Source organism: Manacus vitellinus, unplaced genomic scaffold (assembly GCF_001715985.3).
Source record: "Manacus vitellinus isolate BGI_N305 unplaced genomic scaffold, ASM171598v3 scaffold_5_pilon, whole genome shotgun sequence".
Classification (NCBI taxonomy): Eukaryota; Metazoa; Chordata; class Aves; order Passeriformes; family Pipridae; genus Manacus; species Manacus vitellinus.
The window spans coordinates 40,186,781-40,202,474 of record NW_021940682.1 but is presented as its reverse complement, the minus strand read 5'-3'; the positions used below and the strand labels follow the sequence as shown (position 1 = coordinate 40,202,474).

Sequence of the window (15,694 nt, the reverse complement as noted above, 5' to 3'; positions counted from 1 at the left end):
TTTTATTTCTCTATTCAAATATTTTGCCTTCAAATATGATGTTACTTTGGTCATTTTTTTACTAGGTCAGACAACATCCGTCCTTACTGGCAGCATTGAAAATGTGATGAAGCCACAGGGATCATGGAAGGGAACAGAGCATTTGTATCAAGGCAAAGAAAAGGACTTTAGGAAAAAGGGTCTAAAAATAATTGAAGCCAAGAGAGAAAAATAGGCAAGTGAGAGAGATTTGTAAAAAGCATTTTTTAGCTGCCAGAGGAATTTAATTTGTAGTTTTCAGCTTTGTCTGAAGGAAGGAATGACTTAATAAAAGATTCAGTTGCTTTGAAGGTACTTCAATATAACTGCAGCTTTATATATCTCTGAGAATATTGTAGTCAAGTAGGTACAAGTACACTACATTAATTTAAAGTTTTTCTTGAGTGTTCAAAAGAACAAGTCCTTTAAACATATTGTTCAGTTGGCTTAACCTTCTATCTCTTTTTGATCACCCTGGCTATACAAATGAAATATTACTTAATGTAACCAGAAAGATAACATAACCATAGTCAGCCATGTACTATAAGGTCTGTTTTCATTATTCGTTACTAGTTCTACTGTATGCTTATGCTATTTACAAAGGATACTTGTCTATTTTGTCTCAGAATACTGAAGTGCAGCTAATCATGGACAGAATCTATTCTGATACTTTATATTATTTTCATACTGCCTTATAATGCAAGCATTGAAGAAGACTCAACTCCTTTAGAATGTTTATTGAACGTAAAGTGAATAACTCAAGTCTCAGTTCCAAAGCACAGTTCTCACTAGACAGGTTATGATTATATATTTTAACATTCCAATCATGCAAATCTTGCCAACTTTCAGTAATTAATTTATCCATATAAATAATTGCAATTTTCTTGTTTAATGTTGAACTTTTGTAGTTGTCATATGTATAAATGAAGTTTGGTATTTTTTTTTCTTTAATCTTCACAAATTTTGTAATCTAGATTAATTTTTGTCCTTTTTGTGTCTTGATTTTATGTTTACTGAATGTTTAGATAATCTCTCTTGTTTTTATAATCCCTTTTTCTGTTGTAGCTTAGCATTTTCCCTGAGTATCTATGTAGCCTTTTCCTGAGAAAATTGGTTTCAATTATTTCCAGTGGTATTAAGCTGAAAGCTGTTCAAATGACACATTTGGTACATTATTAAACTGACCTACCAAAAAAGTTGATTTGGAAGGTCAACCAATATTTGAGAAAGATGTGGGTTGTTTCTTTTCCTACCTAGCGGTTCATTCCAATACGTTTTTACTGCTGCTCATGGAACTCACAGATCACATGAATCTATCACTTCCCCAACAATTTGATTCAAGATGTCTTTCTCTAAGGTGTGTTGTGATGAAGTCTCATGATCTTCACTAGGTAACACCAGTAATTTTTTTTTACTCTGGACATGTTTCTAGTCATCCTATTTCTTACTTCTAGAAAAACTGCATGCAATTGTTAAACTGTTTCCAAGCATTTTTTTCTCATCTTTGGCATGAGGTGAATTTTCAGTCTCTTTTTTGCCTCTAGTGGTTTGTGTTCAATGGCTATCTTCTCTATCCCATTTAACTATATCCTTCAAAATGTCTTCTGAAGTTTTAATAATGAACTTTTCATACTTATTATACACTTTCTGCTATGTAAAATTTCTTGTCTTGTCAGTGCCACACATCCGCTCCATTCAGTTCAATAATATGAATGCTTTTCTTTCTTAAGTCTGACAGAGTGATGCTTTTCAGTTTTTTTCTCTCAGCTCTTCTAGGACTGTTTAGTATGTGAACTTATTTTCTATACTGTATAGAAATACCTTTCAGAAATGTCTCTTCTATCTTCAGATAACAAATAATATCTTAAAGATTATTGTTGGTCATTGTGTCTTTTCTATTCCTGGCCAGCACAAGATTGTGGGAAGGACCTCCATTTCTCTTTTAAGTTATCTTGAGGTCACTGTTTCAGGTTACAGAAGCAGAATGAGTTTTACTAGTGAATTTTGGAAATGGAAATTTCCTTTTAGGATATAAATTAACATTTTTTCTGCAATCTTTTATCTAAGTTTTTTAGGTAGTGTTTGGAGCTGTGATTTCACAGCACTGTAGCTAAACTAGAAACTGAAATGTACATATGTAAGTGAGCTTTTGGCTGTGTTAGCTGATGAAATATTGGAATTTATTTTTGTAAATGTTTTACCAAGAAGTAAATGCTTAATCTTTTTATGAATAGAACACTACCTTTCAGTCTAGTAGCTGACAGAAAAAAAGTAAGATAAACTAATTAAAATGTCTTTTCAGTATTGTATTTTGGGTATTGCCTAGCCAGGTATTTTAAATGCTTATATTTGTCTTCTCTCATTAGTAGTACATTTCAGAATAAGGTTTGCTGTCAAATGCCAAGGGGAAGTTAATCTATTTCTGAGCTACTATTTTCTGGTTTGAATAACCAGTAAGTATGGCTTTTAATGCATTGGATTCCTGAGAGATATCTTTTAAATAAATGGAAACACAGGTGTGCAACAATGCTTTTCTGTTTCTGAGAAAATTAAATATAGTTTGTTGTCAGTTCCTACCTCCAATAAAGAGAGTAAACATGCCAATTAATGAAATACGTGAAAATTTTAGTCCTGTGCCTTGTGTAGAAAAAAACACAACCTTCTGGTAAATGAAGAGATTATGAAGAAGTATATTATGCCACTACTAAGAAGTTATTTGTACATTTTTTTAACCAATTCTACTTTGCTGAAAAAGTTGTTTGTAGATTTTTTTGGCATACATTCATGAAATAATGCAAGTTAAATGTGCACTAAGCTATTAAAACTAGAAGATGGATTTATTACTTCCCAAGGACCTCAGGTTTATATAGGATATCTATATTAGGAACAGCTATCCATTTTTATACACTGCTACCAAGGAATCCTACTGCTCACCTGTAGCTTTTGTGGGTATTTTGACATGGAGAATGTCTTTGGTCATGGAGAAATAATGAATCTTTTTAGAGATTTGTTAGGCTAATATCATGGAGATGTTTCTTTGTAGATATTAAAGATGTTATGTTTATATGGGTAGTAAGTGGTTTACAGTACTGCCATGGAAAGCACTGGTATGTGTTCTACAAGAGACTACTTTTGTATAGTAATAAAGTAATGCAATACAGATATAATGAAATAAAGATCTGCAGACAGGCTCACATGTTGCTAAGAAAACAGAAGTATTTCACACAGACACATAAAAATGTATAAGTGGCCTCATCTCCAACATCCCTTTTGCCTTTAAAATGTTCTTAAAATAAATAGAATTTGATCAAAAACTACCACTAAATTTACGTTTCTGTTAGAAATGTCATACAACCTAAAAGCAGCAAAAATATCATATGTGCTCAGATTAGCATTTAACAGGAGAATATGTAAGGAGATATTTTATCAGGCATTGGGATGACTTTGTTTATTGTCAGACAAGAGCTCCCAGAATAGTGGGATTTTTTTTTTTTTAGAAACAAACAAGACCAAAACTATTTTGATTTTAATCAAAAATGTATTTTCTCATTAAAAAAATTCACATACTCACTGTGTCTACTCTACAGAATTTGTCCATTTCATTACACCATATGTCAATCCTAGTATATCTGTTCACTGCAAAAACTCGTGGCTAGTGTGTGTAATACAGCACAGGAGGAGGTATTGCTCAGTTCCACTACTTTTATGTAATAATTTAAAAAAACCCAGAAAATGTTCTTGGCTACTTCCACTGTATTCCAGACTTAAAAGTCCCATGAAAGTTCTAGAATATGAAGTTAATTGTATTTGGTTGGTAGAATACCCTTAGAAGCCAGTTAGTTAAAATTCTTCTCTCTTTGTCGGTATATATTCCCATTTGTTGGCAGCAGCAAAGTCCAGGCATCTAGTTCCTAAGAGAAATACTTTTTCTTGTTGTTTTGTTCAACACAAATGCAGTCAGGGTTTTTTGTTTCAGAAATTGAGTGTTATAGTGACATATTTATGACATATTGTTTGGTACACCTATTACAGTTGCTTTTACTTCCATTGCTGTGCTTTTTTCTTTGCCCATATCCCAAAGAGTGATTAGAGGAGGATAAAGCTCATTGAATTGAAAGGATTGTTTCTTCACGTAATTCCTTAGATAGCTGTTTCCAATGCCATAGTTCATGTCTTGTGAGATGCAGCTGTAGAGATATATCACAGAGATGATTCCCAAAAGAGCACCAAGGCAGGCAAGGAATCCTATTATGTTGTTCTTTTCATAGCCTTTCACTTTCAAGTCCAGTCCTTTTGTGGTTACGTTGACACATTGTTTCTTACTCTGTGAATAGATAGTGGGAATATCTATACAAATTTTGTATTCAGTTGAGGGATTTAGATGTGTAAGATTATACACCTTCATATCAGATGGTATTCGAGCACTCTGTGCAGCCTGGGAGTCTTCAGCTTTCAGAAAGGCTGTCCATCTAACACTGGACTTCAGAACTTTAGAACTTGCTTTCCATGAAACCAAAACAGAATTAGATTTTATGTCTTTTATTTTAATATTTAAAGATCCATTGCTGTCCTGAGGGAAAGAGCCGTCCACTTTAATCATGACTGACTTGAGGTCTGCCCCAACTAAATTTGTTGCTATACATGTGTATAAGCCACTTTCTCTTTGTGTTACATCACTCATTTCTAAAGTTCCTTCGGAATGAACATAGTATTTATCAGAAATAGTATTAGGCAAAAGTTTGTGTCCTGAGGGTGTTATCCAGTAGATTTCAGGTTCTGGTTCTGCTGTTGCTCTGCAGTGTAAGGAAATATGGCTGCCAGCTTTTAAATCCAGAGTAGATGGAAAACTTTCAGGAGCTATCAGGGGGAGACAGATTTCCATCATTTCCCGGAAGTGTATCTGTCTCACATTCTGACCTTGGAATTCCGGAGGGTCTACACAGTACAGAGACTCTGGCTCCATGAAACGAATGTTTGTTTTATTCATGTTAATCCAGCGGATGACACAGTCACATCTGATGGGATTGCTGTGTATGCTGACTTCTTTGAGATTAGGCAAGGATTCTATTGTACTGCGGTACAGGGCACTCAGCGCATTGCTGTTGAGCATGAGCGATTCCAACTTAGGAAGTCTGTAGAATGCATTGGGGTGAATGTATGATAATCTGGGGTTATTGGTAGCTTCTATTTTTCTTAAATCTGGCAGGTTGTCAACAGCAAGGCTATCTATAGAAATCAGTTCAGGCATGTTATTAATTCCTAACTCTTTTAGGTGCAGCATATTGCTAAAATCTCCTCGTCGTATTCTGTTAATGGGATTCTTATTTAGATCCAGAAATTTAAGATTTGTAGCCTTTTGAAGAGCAATGTGGGGCACTCTAACAAATCTGTTGTCATAAAAGGAAATGCTTTCTAAGTTGTCAAGGCCAGCCAAAGCATTATCCGGTATTTCAGTGAGATTTATACCTGCTAAAACTAGGCTGCGCAGATTGCTAAGAGGCTTGAAATTCATGTCTTCAATTCTGATAATTGGGTTTTCTCCAATCATGAGAATTTCAAGATTAGGAGTAGCTTCAAACCACTTTCTATTGATCACTTGCAGACCATTTGAATTGAGATGAAGTCTGAGAAGATTATTGAGGCCTATGAAAGCTCCTGGTGCAATCACAGAAAGCAGATTATGATTAATATAAAGCTCTTGTAAGTTGTTGAGTCCAGAGAGACATTCTTCAGGGAGTTCAGTAAGTTTGTTTTCTTCAAGGTACACTGAAAGCAACTGTGGTATCTTTCTAAGATTAATACTGGTTACTGAGGATAAATTGTTCTGAGATAAATCTAAACCAGTTAAATTCACTGGGAAATCTACTGAATGTTCAATTTTTGCAATATTATTAGTTTGTAGAAGTAGAACTTGTGTGTCAGCAGGCAGTCTGGCTGGAAAATTAAAAAGGCCTAAATCATTACAGTCCACTGTTGGAGCCTCCATGTACACAGACCTGGGGGTGAACCATGGCCTGATCTCACATACACAGGACTCTGGGCAGTCTGCTTTTTTTCCTACAGCTTGTAGTAGTGCAGTGGTAACTAGACTAAGAAGTAAATTAATTTTGTTTTGCATGTCCTTCATCTTAGCTCAGATATTCAGGAAAGTAACAGACCCTTCAGTATTCCACAATTACAGTCTTGGAATTCAGTATGACTCGGTCAATTAATAAAATACACACTTGCATTTATCAATTGATGATCGTGAAGGTCTTTCTTCCTGAGGTTAAGTGATAAATTTGTAACCAGCTTGTCCAGTAGTAAGAAGCATTTTGTGGAAATGAAGGTCACTCTGTCCTTGATGACATAAAATTGATGAGCTTTGTGAAGGTGAAGCATGTATAGATGGTCATAGGAGATTAAGCAATTCATTTATTTAGTAGTATTAACTTCAAATCCCATGATTGATTAGTGTTTGCAGGAATGACAGGATGACCTAAAATACAAGAAGAGGAAATAATTAGTGTAAGACACTATAAAGTTATAAATTAATTTAGCCATCTTTTGCTCTCTACTGTTAATTATTGCAAGTAAGAAAAGAAAATGACTGTGGTGCCTGGAGTATTATAGTGGTATCCAGATAGTATAAATTAAGTTAATATATCTTTAGACTTTTAGCTTCTCATATATCCAGTGGAGCATTGTTCTACAGAAAGATGAAGATCCACAGAGTATAAAGCAAAATATATCAGTGAGATTTTTCTACATATTTTATCCTCTTTTAAATTTTTTTTTTTAGCATTAGAAACAGACTGATTTCTTTTGGCTTTGAAAATGTAAATACTGAGCAAAATCCTACATATCATGAATATTTAACTTTTGAACATGAAGTTTAGAAATATAAAGAACATAATTTATGTGTAATCAAAGGAAAACGGAATAGTTGGATTAATACACATTCCTAATGATGGCATTCTTAGGCAAGCCTGTGAGATATTTATACAAAAATATACAAAATTGATAATCCGCAGGTTTTATAATTTTTATTTCTTTTTGTAGCTGCTTATTTTCCTTTTTATCTTAAGTACTAATTAGAAAGAAATATGTACCTTATAATAATTAGCTTGCCATCTTGGCAAATTCAGACTAATCACTGGCTTTCTTATTCAGGCTTCAATAACCTCAGTTGCAAAGCATAATAACAGAAAAGTGTCTTTAGAGTGATAAGGGAAAGAAATCTACACTGCAATTGCTTCTTTGGTCTGTAGCTCTGCAAAAATCTGAAATTTCCAAATTGTGTTCATGTCCCAAATTATAGTAAAGACTGAAACCATAGCATCCTGAGGCATCAAATGTGTGCTCCCCAGATTTTTGGTGTGTACTTGCCTTTTGTGGAGTAAAATAAATCCAACTCTGAGTGTTCCTTTTGTTCCAAAGCATGTAGTACCAAAGCTTCTGTGTTTTCGTATATAAAGTAGTACACATTAACTGCTTCATTTACTTCAGAATATAGGCTTTGCACTTAACTTTACCAAGTCTTTGTTTACAAAGACTGTTGTGCTATACGTATTTATGTCCTTTCTCCCCTTGCCTCTAGTTTTAAAATTGACAGTGACATTGTTTACAAACTGTAAGGTAAGATCAATGCTTCATTGACATTGATAAATAACTTTTGAGGTGTTGCTGGTGTAGATAGAGAGAATTGCAAAAGTTAATTGTCAAGCATTTGAATTTTAGGTTTCCTTTCCAGGCCCAGGAGGATTGGGCATATCTACCACCTAAGCATTCCATATCAGCTCCAGAGGAAGGGTGTTGGACCGTGCAAAGTAACAAGAGCATTGAACCAATTTGAAATACATTTGGCAAAGTTTTGAGGTTGCCGTTTGTACTATTTGCATTTAAGGACATTTAGTGTTTTATTTTAATGTGTAAGTTTATTAATAGAGTGAACAGACAATGTGTGAGATAAACATACAGAAAACATTCTGCTGTTTTGAGGATCAATAATATGTTTTTATGCACATGACTCAGTTTATACTGAAATGCAAAGACATCCTGACTGAAATAGTGAAAGTATAATCTGTTCCTTTGTTCTGGGAAATGAGATGAACTTGAGGCTTGCAGAAAAATAAAGATTTGTGTTTAACAGTTAATGCCTGTAACTTGCTCTTAATTTTGCCGGGAGGAGGCAAAGTGATACCCCCATGTGGAGTACTGTCATATTTACTAAAGATCTCAGTAGAAATCATTCTATGACAAATGCATGGATGTAATTTCCTATGTAGGGAGAAAAGAGGATAGCCATGGGTGGGGAATTTTTTTAAGTCACATTCTCGATGCACTTTCTAAAGCATGTTTACCCTTCACTTGTGTATTTTTATTTGGACTGTATATTAAAAATGACAGATACAAAATATAAATTTCAATTGATTGAAAGGTCATTGTAAATTAGTTGAAATTCAACAGATTGCTAGTGCAGATATCTCAGCCTTTTGATTCCACTGTGATGCTCAGGGACTTCTGCTAGGTAGAGGTACTTGAGAAAGTATTCTGGGGGAGCCTAATTCTGTAGCTGACCGCGTTCTCTGTTCCTCCCTGGAAATTTGCTATTGGCCACTGTGAAACATAGAGTGTGGACCAAGATGGACTTTTCATGTGTGTCCCAGGCACCTGAGAGGCTGTATCATTTAGAGCGCATTAACTACATTTTTGCATACATATGAGCCAACATACTCCTGCATTTGCGTTATACTCCTCCTGATTTTATATTTCATTTTCTATGGGATTCTCAAGCCAAAAGTAAGGGCACTAGTGGATATTTCCATGGCATATATATTAGATAGGCTTTCTGCAAAAGGCAGCAAAAAAGAAGAGCTGAGAGATCCAGGCTGAAATTCTGCTTCGTTATGATTTAATCTGATGTCTTTCTCTTTCTGGTGAATGCTTTAGCTAATAAGTCACCAGCTCAAGCTCATATGGTGTTCTAGCATAAATCTTGCTTATTTCTTCAGTTAAAGTACTTCTGCCTTGTGTAAAATATTCACTGGGGTTGAGTGGCTTGAATAACAGATTGTAGAATAATTTTGATACTCTCTTCCAGCCTGCAGCCATCATTCCAAAATATATTGTTTCACTTCGGAATGATTTTTTTATTTAAATAGTGTCATATCTGTGGGTTTTTTTACGTGAAAATTATTTGGTATAAACTGTCATTCAGGATGTGGAATAAAAGAATGTTTCTGGAGTAGAATGGACATCCATGGTGGCTTATGAGTCATGGAATCATAGAATAGAATATGTCATGTTGGAAGGGACCCATAAGAATCGTTGAGTCCAACTCCCTGCTCCTGGCAGGACAACCTAAATCTAAATTATATGACTGTAGTACGCTTAATATGACCCAGTACAGGGAAAAGTGAAGTAGTGAAATGAACAGCAAAAATTGTATATAACACTTTGAGTGGCAAAACATTTTTATTCTCCCTTTTGTTTATAATAGTATTGTAGTGTGACTCCAATATACAATTTTGGCTAAGAGTGTAAGAAAACATGGATTGTTGATATAAGTTTTCCAGTCGCACTTGAAGCAATCCAAGTCCAGAATCGAATTAAGCAGTATGACTGCTTAACTGGTTGTATTGATTATGTGTATCTGACTGTACGCAACTAATTCCCAGCCTTAAAATGTGTTCAAATCATTTTGAAGGGGGAAGTGAGCTGTCATTCACTGTAACAAAATAAACCTCATGTAAATTGCACTCAACAGCATAAACTGTATCCTAAGTTCAGTTTCCTTGAAGAATGTCACACAGATAAATGTTTGCACTGAAAAAATAAGCATTTAACTTTGTGTTACTTGGAGCTTTTGGAATGCGTTGATTCTTTTTCTTCATTAATTTACTCATAATAGTAAATATGTACTGATAATGCTCTTATTAGCAGTAACTGTCAGAATTTTTATTAATGGCTTCTGGTGCTTTAAAGCTGAGTGCTTTGTACCATCTAGAGTTACATGTGAAAGTTTTGTATTTTCAATGGCCAGTTTTAAAGGTACTAATAAGGACAGAGAGGACCTGAAGGTTATTTGTCCTGTTCCTTTGAGTAGTATTTAAAGGAAAGAGCTTTACATACATGAAGGTTTCTGTGCAAAGGTAGATATTTCCTTTTGAAAACAAATTCTTTCAAATAATGCAATTATGTCAGCATTAACTCTTGGTAGTGGATTTTGATGACGTCTCAATGACATTTGATGTAATGCAAGTGATTCTTAGAACTTGTACCTACAACTGTGCGCACTAGAAAAGCCAGCAGAGATAAGGCTCAACAGGAGATGATTATCAGTAAACTGAGATGTGAGATAAATGTTTCCACACAAGCACCAGCAAGAGTTGTGCATCATAGTTTTGGAGTCTTTGATGTAATTCTTTACCCAGCTACATTTGTAAATCTTTATGTGCACTCTGATTGTACATGTATTTCCTCATCCAGATGAAATGGTATGGTTTGCTTCCTATTGTCTGCAATTAAAAAGGCTAAATAGAGTCTATATGTAATACATTAGTATTGCTTATTAGTACTTATATTCAGTATTTTTATTATTGTTTTAATATACTAGAACTTCTGTACTAAAACTCTTTAAATCATTGTAGACAGGTTATTTTTCTCTGGAAGTCCGTCCCTTTTGCCATCTATGCTTACTGTCTTACTAAACATGGTGTGTCTCTTGCTTTTAAAGTATTAATTCTTGCGTTTAGAAAAATGCACCCTGTTGTGTGTGACTTTTTGCAGCCTAATTATCTCTTGTGTAAATGATGATTGGTATGCCTTAATTAGGTTTCTTTCATTTACTGCTACTGACAGCTGGAGCCTTGGTTTACAAGAGGGTATCACCATTATTTGAACTGGAAAAGACATTCAGTGAATGAATAAACTGAGCAGCGTTTCTCATTGCTGGAGCAACAGACAGCTAAGAACCAAGTCAGAGTGGGCAGAAAGGAAAAGAAACACGTCAGGTTTTGGCAATCAGTTTTTTCCACTTCAGCAGTTAGAGAGACAGTGATAAAACCTAAAAATGCAGCAGCTACAGCACAATGTGCCCTCCTGGCAATAAGGCGAACCATTCGCTTCACAAGGACCAATTTAGAGGTGGCAAGCATTTTGAAAACACAGCTGTTCATACAAAGCTACCTTTCAAACACATCAACTGAAAGAACACTTCTCAATTCTTGTCATTATAACCACTTTGAGCAGTTCTATGGACAGAAATCTGGAAGTGTCACTGACCAAAAATTGGGCATGAGACACTTCATACCTCACTTGATTTTAGTTACAGCACTTAGGGTTTTTTGGGTTTTCTAAGTATTGGTTATGGAAGTATACATACTTAGGTTTGAACATTTACTATTTTTCTGATAATTTTGTAAGTAATTTTTTCCTTGTTTGTTCTATGGTCAAAACAACAAAAAATGTTTCCTTGGGGAATTTTTTATTACAGTGGAATTAATAAAAAGAGTCACTATCTTATATATATGACATATTTCACAAATTGACACACAAAAATCTGAATTGTTTTCTTTTGTCCTCTAGAAAAATGTAAGTGGGATATTTTTGCCGAAATATGTACAGAAATTTGTGATTGAGGTAGGAGTAAGTTTAAATTAAAGCACAGAAAGTTTATAGAATTGGTTTTGAAAGAAAATATTTCTAGAAGTAAGCTCTACTAGCTGGTCTGATACAGTTACTGAAAATTATACAGGTTCTGTAAAAATGGAAAGCGTTTCTGCTAGCATATGTCGTCTTGCTTGCATTTCACTTTCTGGAGCAAAGGGTTTCATTTTGTTTCTCTTTACAAATACAAAATACCAGGTCACTGTAATATGCTCTTAATGTTTTATATTCTTACATATAGCTAAGATATAGTCTCACATTGAAAGATAAAGGAGGAATTTAGGAAATTAGTGTATTTCTGAGGTGTTCAGCTTGGGCAGCTGACAGTATCAGATGACAGCTGGAATTTCAGTCCTAAGGTGAAAATCTCAAAAATGAGTGTCTGAAATATTTGGACGTTTTTGAAAAATTTGACAGGGTCTCTCTGTTGGGACTTTGACTAATTTTGGAAATCTACTTTACTCTTTTTCTAATGATTGATTTTTAGGTCTTCAGCCTGTCCCTGAATAGCATTATGTAGAAGATGCAAAGGAAATGGCAAAACTACTGGTATTTAACCTTTGAAGCAATTGGATCTATCTGAATAATTATTTCAGCATATGTGTTTATATTTATTTTGTGAGCTTGTTATGCATCTTTTTCATTTTTCTTCTTATTTAGAATAAATATGCCTGAGGGAAAGCTACAAGCTTAAAATGTTTGATACGACTGTAAAACCAGACAGGTTCTCATGCCTTAGACCATTACAAGAATGACGAGATCTTATACATCATGAGAAGTTCTTTATATCCATAGACATTGTGTGCTTTGAGGTTACTTTAATGTACACATAAAGATAGATTCAGAAAAACATTATGATCAGCTAGACTTCCATGAGATTTACCCTTTCTCACTAATTGAGTCTATTTATTCTATTTTAGAATAACTTTTCAATGGACTTAAATGAACATTTGGTAAAACCCTTTTTTAAAAATGAAAGAATAGAAAAGATATAGCACTTGTTTCCTAACCTGTTTTAAACTGGATTACCATGACTGACCATGGGATGGCAGATAACTATGGGGCTACCTGTGTGTGAAGTAAGGTGTTTGTCTATGAAAATCAAAAAGCTTAATAGATATAATATTTTTATTACTGTTATGCTGTCATCATCATCACTGTGCATTGGAGCTATAGTGGTGGATCAGGACCACACCAACTTGTGTGCTCACTTGTTGCTAAACAAAACTCCACAGAGCTTAAAATTTAAACACAAGAAAAGGCAGAACTGATGATTCAGACAAGGCCAGAAAAAAAAGTCACTATGACAATTTCTGAATATCCTTGGGTTTATTCTTTTCTTTAGCGGTAGTCCAGTAGTTTGCTATCATGATCCTGAATTACTTTTCTAAGCTTTGATTTTAGATTTTCCTTCTGTTGTTCTGTCTCTCATGTGCTTTTAACTTTTAATTGTACACTCTCTAGCCATTGAATACATCTGCCCTTTTCACAAATGTGGAAAGAAGACAAAAAGTTACTTTAATCACACAAAGGAATTAATCATTTCAGTAATTACAGTTCCTGCATATTTTTTTACTTCTCCTAATACAAAGTGCACAAAATAAGTTTTAGGTTTTTCTTTTTTTTTTTTTTTGAGTGAGCAGACAAGTTAGAAAATTATAATTTACAAGGGAATGAATTTCAATGGAATCTGTGCAATGCTTTAACATTTGTGTTCTAAGCTATCATTCATGTTGTAATTTCTAATATGGCATTCCAAATCCGATTGCAATATATTTAATGTGTGTCCATTAAACTACATAAAATAATTTTATATACTTGGATTAAGAAAACTTTTGGAAAGAGTGTGAACTGATTTTTATTTTATTTCTTCTTTTTAAATCAGATATTAAATGTATAATTCAGATATTTTTATCTACAGATGTAACATGTTGCTAGTATTACATATATATTTTCTAGTTGTCAGAGAAAACAGCAAGAATAAAATGTGACAAATAACTCCTCAAAGTACTTAGATCTTTGGTAGCCTTATTATAGTTCTTAGCCTCAGAAAGGTTTTGCCATGCAACTTATTTATCATTGCTATTATCGAGCAATTATGTCAAAAAAATGATGGCTGTTACTTGGGAAAGTAATGTGTTAGTTTAATTTAGATTTATTCGTACATGTTCAGCTTCTTTTTGACAGTTGTCATGTTAGCAGTGGAGAGGCACATATTGGCAGCTACCTAGGCACATAGTTGGCAAGAGAGCAGTCACGTTCTGGGTGTGGGTGCATGTACCCAGTTACCAGATGCTTCTAGCAGATGGCCAGAACTAAAGATATGAGAACAGTTTTGGCTTGATTTTCTAGAAAGCTACCATACTGATTCTGGGAGTCTGCAGTACACTTGACTAGTAAAAAAACCTAGCCAAAATCCAGCAAAGCTATTGACAAATTCTGCATTTTTTTCCTCTGTGGCTCTTAAAATGCAAATAGTAAATATGCCTAAACCATAGAAATAGGTGTGTTCAGATATTTATAATAAAGACAGAAAAAAGTAGTGACTGTACCTACCACATACTATTTCTCTTGGGATTTAATTTTTATTAATTATTTTATTTATTTATTTATCTATTTATTTATTTAATTTACCAGGGGAAAAAGGTCACTTTAATAAATCTAGTCTAATAATAAACATGATAACTTTAGGAGTTAAAATTTCTATTCCATATTTTTTCAATAACAAAAATTTAGGCTTGGAAGACCTAAATTACTTTAAATTTTCAGTCTTTAATAGCAGACTCTTAATTTTTAGTGAATTCCCTTTTTAGTTAATTGGTATCTTTCTGATTTGTTTTGAGACATGGTCGTATCAACGGAAATGCCCTTACAATAATTTAAAATAATTTATGATTTCCAGGGTGCCCTGTATTGAATATCAACTATAATAGTCCTAAGATATCAATGGACTTAATGAATGCAGTTATATCAGTAGCATTCTGCTACTATCTGAGCCAGTAATTGATGTATACTTAGAACACATTATGTGAAATTTGGTTTAAGATCCATAAAGTGAAAACATTTTTTGCTTGTCATTATAGTTAGCAGAAACCAAAAACCAAAAATAGTTTATTTTTGAGATGCCAGTAGTGGATGAGATATTTACTATGTCATGAATATTCCTACCATATTAGGATGAATTGCTTTAACCTTATAATTTTGAATATATTTGGTAATTACTTTCATTCTGAGCCACCTGGGGAACCAAGTTCACAATGTATTGTTCAAGAAAAATGGATAATTTTTTTTTTGTAATCTTGTTTGAGGCAGTGTAGAGAAATGGGTTGATAAAAAATAATACCTCAGGGTGCAGAAACTCACAATGCATAAACCAGAATATTATTGTAAAGATTAGGAAATAAAAGTTCTATTTTCTGCTGTGTTTTAGAGCAGTTTGGGTGATATATGGATACTCCTAAATTACGAACTCATAGAGATACTGTAATTTCTGATTGCAGAAAGTATTTCGATTTGTATTTAGTTTTAATTACAGTTTTCGCTCAACTGAGCATCTCATTAATAATGTTACATGTTAAGGGTATTTTTTCATGTGATTTGCAAAACTAATGTTATGTTTAGGCCTGAAATTATGTTTTTTGTGCTTTTATGACCCATTTGTCAGCTCTAATCCACACTATATGATTATCATGGTTCACTTCTTATTTTCCCAGAAGTGAATGCATTAAAATTCGGATCTAATTTTCTCCTTAAATTTACTTTTTTAAAATAAGTGCTAAAGAAAGACAATAAATACAAGATAAATAAACAGCAATACTTACAGTTAAATATCATATTTCTTCTGTAGTGTGTGGCACTACAGCAAAATAATTTTATAGTTCCTGGAAAAGTAACTGAATTCTCTTTCAAGTGTTTTCCATGTCCTTTCAAAATTGAAAATTTATTTAAACCTTTATACCTCTCCAGCATGTATAGATAAAATATCCACCTTCCCCATCCATTATTTCCTAATGTACAACTCTTCTAG

At 33.7% G+C, this 15,694-nt stretch overlaps 2 protein-coding genes across 2 annotated transcripts in view; one reads left to right on the top strand and one right to left on the bottom strand.

Annotated features, from left to right (window-relative positions):
* Positions 1–15,694, top strand: part of IMMP2L (inner mitochondrial membrane peptidase subunit 2) — a 422,309-nt gene that overhangs the window by 165,935 nt on the left and 240,680 nt on the right. The window lies entirely within an intron of this gene.
* Positions 3,535–15,694, bottom strand: part of LRRN3 (leucine rich repeat neuronal 3) — a 34,280-nt gene continuing 22,120 nt past the window's right edge. Inside the window, exon 2 of the mRNA XM_008932489.3 lies at positions 3,535–6,496. Within this exon, the coding sequence (XP_008930737.2) occupies positions 4,019–6,145 (2,127 nt within the window). The 5' untranslated portion in view covers positions 6,146–6,496 and the 3' untranslated portion in view covers positions 3,535–4,018. The remainder of the gene's footprint in view (positions 6,497–15,694) is intronic.